General features: G+C 37.9%; 1 protein-coding gene, 1 long non-coding RNA gene and 2 pseudogenes across 2 annotated transcripts in view; 1 reads left to right on the top strand and 3 right to left on the bottom strand.

Moving 5' to 3' along the window:
• LOC109947141 lies at positions 1,384 to 3,179 on the top strand. Its single transcript, XR_002270113.1, has 2 exons — positions 1,384 to 1,606; positions 2,763 to 3,179. It is a non-coding gene; the product is annotated as an uncharacterized LOC109947141 (long non-coding RNA).
• Positions 4,170 to 5,794, bottom strand: LOC109947140 (annotated as a pseudogene).
• On the bottom strand, positions 6,347 to 8,679 carry LOC18786890 (annotated as a pseudogene).
• Positions 9,460 to 10,617, bottom strand: part of LOC18787242 (probable mediator of RNA polymerase II transcription subunit 37c) — a 12,067-nt gene continuing 10,909 nt past the window's right edge. The window contains exon 3 of the mRNA XM_020556637.1: positions 9,460 to 10,616. Within this exon, the coding sequence (XP_020412226.1) occupies positions 9,578 to 10,616 (1,039 nt within the window). The 3' untranslated portion in view covers positions 9,460 to 9,577. The remainder of the gene's footprint in view (position 10,617) is intronic.

Below are 10,617 nucleotides of genomic sequence, written 5' to 3'. Positions count from 1 at the left end.
AGCTCTGCCCCTGCCCCTCATGTATATGAGTACTTAATTGTTTAGATTGAAAATGTAAGGACCTTAAGAATACAAATGCAGACTACCAAACTGAAATTAACCCAATAATTTATTTTGATTCATTATTTTATGTACCATTATTTCCAAGTTCCAACATAATACAATAATTCAGAGAAAATAAAAACATAATACAATAAAGAAGAAAGATATTCATAATTCAGAGTACAAACTTTAAAGGGGTGTATTCAATTCAAACTTTTAATGACTTTTATAGAGTTTAAAAGTTTAAAGGTATTCAAGTTAGATTTTTAAAGAGTTTATAAAAGTCTAGTAGGTTTCAATTGTGACTTTTAAAAAAGTCTTTAAAAGTTTGGTAGTATTCAAAAAATTAATGACTTTTAAAAAGCTTATTAAATGAATGATTTTTATATACTTTTCAGGCTAATTGTTAATAGCAACAGTCTTGCTAATTTACGGGTGACTTTTATCAACTCTATAAAAGTATTTAAAAATTTATCAACTCTATAAAAGTCATTCACTTAAATTTTTTTTTTTTAAAGTATGGATTGAATACAACTTCAGAATACGAAACTGAAATTAACCAAATAATTTATTTTGGTTCATTCTTTTATGTACTAAATATTTCCAAGTTCCAACATAATACAATAAAATTACTTTTTTCAGTTAAAACAAAAAAACAAAAAGGATATTCATAATTCAGCATTTTGAGCCTGACTGATTTGATCACTCAAGGGAGAAAAAACCTTGGGCAGAGAGAATTGAAAAACAGGGTTTTTGTAGGATTTTATACGCAAGTGCATTAATGATCTTGTAATCCAAACGCATTTTAGCTTTTTCTTTTTGTTTCTACTTGAGATGAGAAACCAAAGAGAGAAAAAGAATTCCAGACCAAAACAATATTTTCTTGTTTCGTCACTTGGTTCCATTGAGTTTCATTAGATTAGAAACAAGAAATGGGTCATTAAGTGAGCTTTAGTTTTGAGTTTAGACAACTAACTAACTATAACTAGATTGTTTCATTAGGAATCAAGTATTAGTTGCTCACTCACTCATACAACTCATCTTTCAAAATTTTGACACTATTTAGTTCTTTTGTCAATGCTAATTCTAATCCTTTTATTATGATCGGTGGAATTAACAACGTAATTAAATATTAATTTTAGAAACACCCTTGGGATATGGAGGCCGTATAATTAATATCTATGAATAAAAGAAAACAAAATGATAAGTTAAATTTTGTTCAACTTTATCTTTTATTTTGTCACAAATTCTTGCAGTATTACTTGCCCAAATTCCCTAATTCTTTTTCTGTTTTGGGCTTTAGCCTACTTGGGTTCAACTTTTTGCCCATACATGAAATGGGTTCAAGAACTGTGAAGATAAAACGACGACGTGGTATGATGTCTTCTAACCTAGAATAGAACGCCTGCGATTGTGGCCGAACCGGTTCAGAGTTCGGACAAATTAGAACGACGGCGTCGCACCGTCGTCTAGAGCGCTGAATGGCGTTGGGCTGTTGTACCTTACGGTAGAAAGGACGAACTCCCTCGGTTCCACGGTTTGAAAAATCATCCTTGACTCTAAGGTAATTCTTAACAGTCATATTTTGTAAGACTAATTTCAACCATTTGTGAGTTAGGGTTTGTTTTAAACTTTTTGGTTTATGTGTTGTTAAATCATTTTAATTTAGTTTTTAATTGAATGAAGTTAAATTTGAAAATGATAATTGGAGCTTAATGAATATTGTTCATATATCCCACTACGATTGCCTGAGAAGACATAGTAATCTCTCTAATTTTGACTTTAGCTTAATTCTGCCCTCCTCTAAAGTTTGGATTACATTTGTCAATTTCATAATATTCATAAAATAACACAGGCACTGGTATGGCAGCTAGGAGGACATGAATTTTACTAGGTTCTGATGACCCACATTTGGCAGATGTTTAAGCCTTTACATTTTCAGGCTTTTCCTTCTGTGGTTGGTTGGGTTGGTTCTTATGGCGGAAATGGGATGTCAAACATTGATCATTTTATTCAGGACTTTGAAATCAATCTTTGTCTGAGTTTGTCATCTCATGTTTTGCAAGTGCGTATTGATTTGTTCATTCAATTTGATTATATTTGGAATGGTATGGATATCAGTGGATTATGTTGCGCTTCATGTTGTATTGATAGCTTTTGGGGTTCTGTTCACTTGGTGTTCTGGTGCCCTTTGATGCTCATGTATCCTACTGCTTTGCGAGTGAAGATAAGTGTGTTCCTTTGACCCATGTTTACTCTGTTTCTTGCTCTTCCTGAATTTCATTCCTTGTAATGGTGCAATAATTTCTCTCGTTTAATGCGGTATTGGTGAATTTTGTTTTCAATTGCGATTTAAGGCTTGAATTTCTGTTCCTTTTTTTCAAATTTTTTTTTTGTGTGTGTGGCTACTTTCTGTGGAGTGAGTTGGAATCTGGTTACATGGTTATGTGGGTTTGAAATCTTACTCTTTTGAGACGGTGATGGAATACTAACTACAAACTGACTTCTAACTGGTGTTTTGATGGGAAATATTTGGTAATGCATGATGGTTTTATAGCATTTTCCTTTTGCTGTTGACTTCTGCAGAGGATTTGGCTAATATCTTGGAATTTTTTACATAGTTTGCTAAGGGGAAACGGAAAAGAGTTATTCTGGATTTGTGAGTGTAGTTTTGTTTCTGTAAAATATGCTTAATGAATTTTCTTTGTGTGAATTTGCAGGCCTCATGCCAAAATTTAGTTGGTTCAGATTATTCAAAATGGGCTGTTAGGCCTGGACCATGTTGATTTATAACGTTGGCATTAATATGTTGATGACTTAGGTTTGATTATACCAATCTTGTTGGTTCTAGTTGGAATGTATTAGATTTCTCTCGATTAGAGTTGATTTACTTATGTTTTCCAGGCAAAAATCAACTGGAAGGAAGTATTTCATCATCTAGAACGTGACCTTAAGGCAGTTGAAGAGCATGGATTGTCTTTTTGATGGATTGGTGTAGGATCTTGGTTATTGGATTGTCTTTTTGATCCAAGAATTTATGGCGGGATGATTATATTTAGTTGTTGCATTCCATTAACTGGGTTATGAACTGTTATTAAATAAATGAATAAAAACTCCATATCTGCATAATATTTTCAAAGATGGGCCAGAAACAAACGATCTAGAGTGAAATTGTTAACAAAATTTTCATATAACAGAGATAGAGATCTGTAAAATTAAATTGTTGGACGAAAACCATCATTTGAATGAATGAAGAAAGGCAAGATTTCATTTTCTCTCAACTTTTAGCAGCGGTTTTCAGGCCCGGTACTAAAACCATAATTTGCTGCGGCTAGCGACGATTTTAATCGCAGAGAAAGACGTATTACAGCATTGAAACATCAAAATCGTCACGAAAGGACTTAAATCCGCTGCAAGTCGTCGCAACAGTTGCAAAATCGCCCTTTTAAACAAGACTTGCTACGAACTGCCGATTGAAGTGTTTTTGCTCCTATTTTCTGGCAGACATTTACTTCCTTCCCTTAAATTACTATATAAAAACAGCTACTAAGAGAATTCTGTTCTCAAAACTGTTATTTTCTTTGCTTTCCTAGCCATACTTAAGACAATCCAATCCATAATAATTTCTAAGCACGATTTTGGAGGCTAAGATGAGCTACAATGGAACATAGATGAGCTACAATGGAACATAAATTGAAGAGATTGTTTCTGTCTTTAACATAACCTTTCATACATTATCCTAAAATGATCTTCATGTTCGAAACTATAAATATATATGTTCGACGGTTTCTTCAATATTTAAGATACATACACTAGTCTTTTCTTTTCACGTGAAAACATGATAAGAAATGTAGAGAGGTCAACAAACTCAGTCTTTTCACATATCATACATTTTCATTCGTGGATCAGCAAGCACAGAGTCAATGGTACTTAATGCATTTTAGATTTCTCATGATCCAAATTAGACTTATCTACAACTCTTATGAAACTGTAGAACCCTGTAAAACAGATGCTTATGTGCATCTGGCTTAAAACAATTACAAAACATGGCTAAACACGTAGAATATCAAACATGATATCATAATGTATGCTATTTTCAGCTTTGTTTTGCCCTAACTTATCATTTCCTAAATCACATTCTCAATCCCCTCACAATTTCTTCGGTCACAGTTGATTGTAATCCTTTTCTTCCGACGGATGGACTTGTCCTCTGCATAAACACTTAGGATGCTGTTGGAATCAATAGCAAAGCAATTTCTGATTTTAGGAATACCCTCAGGAGCTGGAGAAATTTCATCCAGGATAAACTCACCCAAAAAGTTATTATCTAGGGCTACTGTACTCTCACCCTCATAAATGGAGACTCTGCCTATACGCTGGTAATCATACATAGTAGTGAAACCATCTTTCTTGATCTTTAGGGGAGTTCTCTTGTTCCTCGGAATAATAACTGACATATCACCTTCATACCCAACCTTCACACCAAGCGACAGCGGCGTGACATCCAAAAGAGTGAAGTTTTCAAGCTCTCCAATGAGATTGGCATCGCCCAAGACGGCAGCTTGAACAGCGGCACCATACGCTACAGCCTCATCCGGATTAATACCCTTGCATAGTTTCTTTCCATTGAACACATTCTGCAATACTTGCTGCACCTTGGGGATTCTCGAAGAGCCACCAGCAAGTACAACATCCTGGACTCTGCATATGTCCATCTTAGCATCCATCAAACACTTGTGTACCGGTTCCATGCACTTGTCGAAGAAATCGCTGATCAGTTGTTCAAATTTGGCTCGCGTAATGGTTATGTGGAAATCAATACCCTGATGCAAAGAGTCAATTTCAAAATCAGTGGTAGTAGCAAATGAAAGTCTCTTCTTTGCCTTCTCGCATTCAATTTTTAACCTCCAAAGAGCTTTGGAGTTTCCACTGATGTCCAATTTATGCTTCCTCTTGAATTCCTTAACACAATAGCTCACCATTCTGTTATCAAAGTCTACACCTCCAAGGTGAGTGTCTCCAGCGGTGGCCTTCACTTCAAACACACCATCTCCTATGGCAAGTAGAGACACGTCCAAAGTACCACCACCTAAATCAAATATCATCACAATTCTCTTGCCATACCAACCGGCCTTTTTTTCAAGTCCATAGGAAATTGCTGCGGCAGTTGGTTCGTTGATAATACGCACTACCTTTAGGCCAGCACTAAATCCTGCATTTTTTTGTAGCCTCACGCTGGGAGATATTGAAGTAATCAGGGACTGTGATGACAGTATTCTTCACAGTTGATCCGAGGTAAGCTTCAGCAATGTCTCGCATCTTCAAGAGAACCATGGATGAGATCTCTTCGGCAGAAAACTGCTGCTCTTGGCGTTCGTGGGTAACCACAATCATAGGCTTATCACCAGTTCCTTGAATGGCCACAGTTTCATGTCACTTTGAACAGATGTGTCACTGAATCTCCTGCCAATTAACTGTTTTCTATCTGCAAATTTATGTCAACTACTTTTTATATTCTAAATAAGTGAAGAACTTTGAACAAAATTTGATGAGCCAGTTTGCTAGAATGTTTTCTAGAAACAAAGAAAACATGTATTCACAACCTCACAGGAAGAGGAAACATACAGATGACTAAAAGAAATGTGGTTGATAGATGTGCAGGGAAGATAACTTTACCAAAGATGGAGTTGGTGTGGTTTCTGATGACTTGGTTAGTCGCTGCTTCACCGACCAACCGCTCGTTAGCAGTGAAGGCAACCCCTAAACAACATCAAACTGATTTAATATGCTATTTCAATATTAGCATGGCATAAATTAATGCGCCTTACATGACTGTCTCAATATCTTCACAAGTTCAGCATATCAGTAAATCCAATGTAAGATGGATACATAGGAATACGAGATTTTGAGCCACATATGAACTCACACATTGGCTCCATCTTGGCCCCAACATGTTAGTTATGCAAAAGCCCCAGTTATAATTAGTAGTTAACAAATCAGTTGGAAACATTATGCTTCCTCTTGAATTGCTACATTAGTTGCGCGTATGGTTGTGAATGATTGTGAGCCGGTGATGCAAGTGAAGTAACCGAGAAAAATCACTCAAGTGCACATGGGGGATTGATAGGATTCATGTATACTCTATTATGAATTCATGAGCAATTTACACCCTTGGCATTGTAGAATGACTCAAACTTTCAATATATATTTCAATGATAATTTCCAATCATGGTTCTTGCTCACACATGCACATACAAAAGTTTAGTTATTAAAGTATGGCCTTCCATAATTATCACTTCTTACATCACCTCTCAATCCCCTCACAATTAGCTCTTCTGTCACTGTTAATTCTAATCCTTTTCCTCTGACGGGTGGAATTTTCTTCAGCAGAGACACTGAGGATACCATTATCATCAATATCAAAGAAATATTGATTGTAGGAACACCCTGGGGACATGGAGGAAAGTCATCCAAGATGAGTTCGCCCAAAAAGTAATTATCCGCAGCGGTTGCACTCTCACCTTCATAAATGGCGACTCTGCCACTACATTTGTTATCAGAGGTGGTGGTGGAGATACGATTCACTGTGATTGGAATTCTCGGGTTTCTGGGAATAAAGACTCCCATGGAACCTTCTTTTCCATTCGATATGCCAAGTGACAGAGGGGTGACATTGCAGAGAACGAGGTCTTGAAGCTTCCCATTTCCATTTCTATTCCCACTCAAGGCTGCAGCTTGAACAGCGGCGCCATATGCCACGGCTTCATCTGGATTAATGCCTTTGCACAACTCCTTCCTCTGGAAGAAATTCTGTAACAGTTGCTGCACCTTGGGAATTCTAGACAAGCAGCCGACAAGAACAACATCATGCACACTGCTTATGTCCATTTCAGCATCCTTCAAACACTTGTCCACCAGTTCGATGCATTTGTTGAATAAATCCATGTTCAGACTTTCGAATTTGGCACAAGTAATAGTTAGATATAAGTCATTACTCTGATCCACACAGTCCATTTCAATGTCAGTGGCAGATGTAAAAGAAAGTCTCCTCTTTGCCTTCTCACATGTATTTCTCAACGTCCTAAGAAATCTGCAATTTTTACTCATGTCCAAGTTGTGCTTCCTCTTGAACTCTTGAACGCAGAAATCCACCATTCTGTTTGTGAAGTCTTCACCTCCAAGATGAGTGTCTCCAGCTGTAGCCTTCACTTCAAACACACCATCTCCCCATGGTAAGTAGTGACACATCTAAAGTACCAACCCCCAAATCAAATATCAGCACATTTCGCTTACTATACCAACCACTGCTCTTCTTGTGAAGGCCATAAGCAATTGCTGCGGCTGTTGGTTCGTTGATAATGCGCATCACCTCTAGGCTAGCGCTAATACCAGCATTTTTTGTATCCTCACGCTGCGAGTTACTAAAGTAAGCCGGGACTGTGATGACAGTATTCTTCACTGCTGATCCGAGGTAGGCTTCAGCAGTCTGTCGCATCTTTGTGGGAACCATGGATGAGATCTCTTCAGCAACAAACTGCTTCTCTTTGCCTTTGTGGGAAACCACAATCATAGGCTTATCACCAGAACCTTGAATCGCCACAGTTTCATATGACTTTGAACATAGGCGTCACAGTTGAACCGAGGTAGGCCTCAGCAATCTCCCACATTTTACAAGAACCAGATATGAGGTTTCTTCAGCAGCGAATTGTTTCTCTACGCCCATGTGGGTAACCACAATCTTTGGCTTATCATCAGGACCTTGAATGACCTTGAATGGCCAATGCTTCATATCAATTTGAACACAGTCATCACTGAACCTCCTACCAATTAACCTTTTTGCGTCTGCAAATTGATGACGAAATTAGAAATACACAATTCCACAAGGAAACAAGGTATATGATAACAATAATAAAAGTAAATTTAGGTTTTAGCCACAAAAAAACTTTTACTTTTGGAAAAAGCCAAAACCTTTCCGAAAAAGACAGAAAAATCCCTCTACTTTCAAACCAAAGACATGCAAATTGTAAAGGATTTCTTAGGAAATTCAAAAATAATAAGGGCATTTTTGTCCATTTAGGCTTCTTTTAAAAATATTTCTCTCTCCTTGTTAATAAAAAAATTCTTTAAACTATTCCAAATTCTGTCATTCTCTCACTCTGCCACAATGATATTACTAATTAGTTGTTATGCCTAGTGATCACTGACTTGCTATATGATACAGAGCCTCAGCAAAATTCAAAGCTGATTTGATAAACAAATAATTGATCATGAGCCTACCGAAGATGGTGTCGGTGGGGTTTATTACCAGATTGTATATGCAGCGTCACCAATCAAGCGCTCCGTATTTGTGAAAGCAACATAAGAAGGAGTGGTCTTGTTGCCCTGATCATTCACCATAACTTCTATATTATCATGCTGCCAAACAGCCACGTATGTTGTCTCTAGGTCAATCCCGATTGCATGGCCCGCTCCCGCCATTGTCAACTAAAACAAAACTCTGAAGATCAAAATCCCACAGCCTCGCTCAGTTGGGTTTTAGGGAATTTATTGATTCTTAATGTGGATTTTAGGGTTTACAGAGAGAAGAGGAGGGAGGAGATAGAAGAGAGAGAAGAGATGATGAAATAATCCCAGCTCCCTTGCCTTTACGTGAGTGATATTCCCTTCAGCTGCTGCCCATCTCATTCCTTATTTGTTTATGCTTCATTTGCTGCACACCATGCTTGGATGCTTGTCAGAAATTGCATTCTTTATTCAATCCCATGCTAGCTTGTCATTCCTTGCTCCTTCTCTCTCTTTAGGATGGGGTTCCATCATGGGCTGAATTTCTCTCATTCTTTGTTTAATAAGCTGCTGCAAAAGTAGAGGATGTGGCAGAAAAGGCAATTGGTCTCATGTGACACAATCAAGTGTGACAGCTGCCCAAAACGAATCCCCTGAACCAGGTTTGGTGTGTGACAAGCTGAGACTTCAGTATTTATCCGGGCTCAAATTTGGATATGTTATACTACACAACCATTCAAATAACTTCCATGAAGAATGTAGTCTTAACCGAGCTGTGTAGGTGGGCGTTTTGGGGCTTGCAAAGTGACTGATGAACATGTGCTGTTAGAAGACTACAAGTGACTGTGATTATTTGGGGTACTCAAAATATACATTTTTAGGGTCAAACATGTATCTTTAATTTGAAGACTACATGTGACCTTGTGATTATTTGGGTTCTTAGATTAATTAAGGGGGTGAGCAGCTAGGGCGAAAAATACAGCACTGGCTGAGCTGATGGAGGATACACAGCATTACAGGCAAGGGTACCTAAATTCTTTTAGAATGAAATTATGTAACCTTTGAAAGACTGGAAAAAATTATATTGTCTTACCTTAAAATTTTCAAGTCTTCGAAGAAGGAAGAAAACAGACATATTCAAGTCGAGGAGAGGCCATTAGGACTTAACATTAACAACCAATAAGATGTGACAATTTATTAATACAAGCTACCTCAGTTTATAGCATGCCACAAATTGAAGTTCCTTACATCACTATTTTAGATCAGTCTCAATTCCTTCACAATTTCTTCGGTCACTGTTGAATGTAATCCCCTTCTTCTGGCCGGTGGACATGTCCTTCGCAGAGACGCTTAGAATCCCATTTTCATCAATGTCAAAGCATGTTTCAAATTTAGGAACACCTTGGGGAGCTGGAGGAATGTCATTAAGGTAAAATTCACCTAAAAAGTTATTATTTTTAACAGTTGTACTCTCACCCTCATAAACGCGAAAGGGGACAGAAGATTGGTTGTCCTGGGAAGTAACTAATACCACCTTCTTCATGACAGGAATTCTGGTGTTTCTTGGAATCACAACTGTCATAATATCTCTCTCACCCGTAGAGAGTGAAGTCGCCACCCCAAGTGACACAGGGGTGACATCCAAGAGTGTGACGTCTTGAAGCTTCCCAGTTAGATTCCCACCACTCAAGACTGCAGCTTCAACAGCGGCACCGTATGCGATAGCCTCGTCAGGATTAATGCCCTTGCACAGCTCCTTCCCGTTGAACACCTCCTGCAAAAGCTGTTGCACCTTGGGGATCCTAGATGAGCCACCGGCAAGGACAACATCATGGATGCTGCTTATGTCCATATTTGCATCCTCCAAACACTTTTCAACAGGCTGCATGCATTTTTCAAAGAAATCCATGTTGAGTTGCTCGAATTTGGCACGTGAAATAGTCAAGCAGAAATCAATACCCTGATTCAAACAATCAATGTCAATGTCAATCTCAGACATAAATGAAAGCCTCCTCTTCGCCTTCTCACAGGCATTTCTTAACCTCGCAAGAGCCCTTGGGTTTCCACTAATGTCTACTTTATGCTTCCTCTTGAATTGCTCAACACAATAATTCACCATTCTGTTATCAAAGTCACCTCCTCCTAGATGAGTGTCTCCAGAAGTGGCCCTCACTTCAAAGACACTATCAGCTATGGTAAGAAGTGAAACATCCAAAGTACCACCACCAAAATCAAATATCATCACATTTCTCTTGCTATACCAACCGGACTTCCTGTCAAGCCCATAAGCTA

This window comes from Prunus persica, chromosome G2, assembly GCF_000346465.2.
Source record: "Prunus persica cultivar Lovell chromosome G2, Prunus_persica_NCBIv2, whole genome shotgun sequence".
NCBI classification, from domain to species: Eukaryota; Viridiplantae; Streptophyta; class Magnoliopsida; order Rosales; family Rosaceae; genus Prunus; species Prunus persica.
The sequence above is the reverse complement of the archived record's forward strand: the minus strand, read 5'-3'. Positions and strand labels throughout refer to the sequence as shown.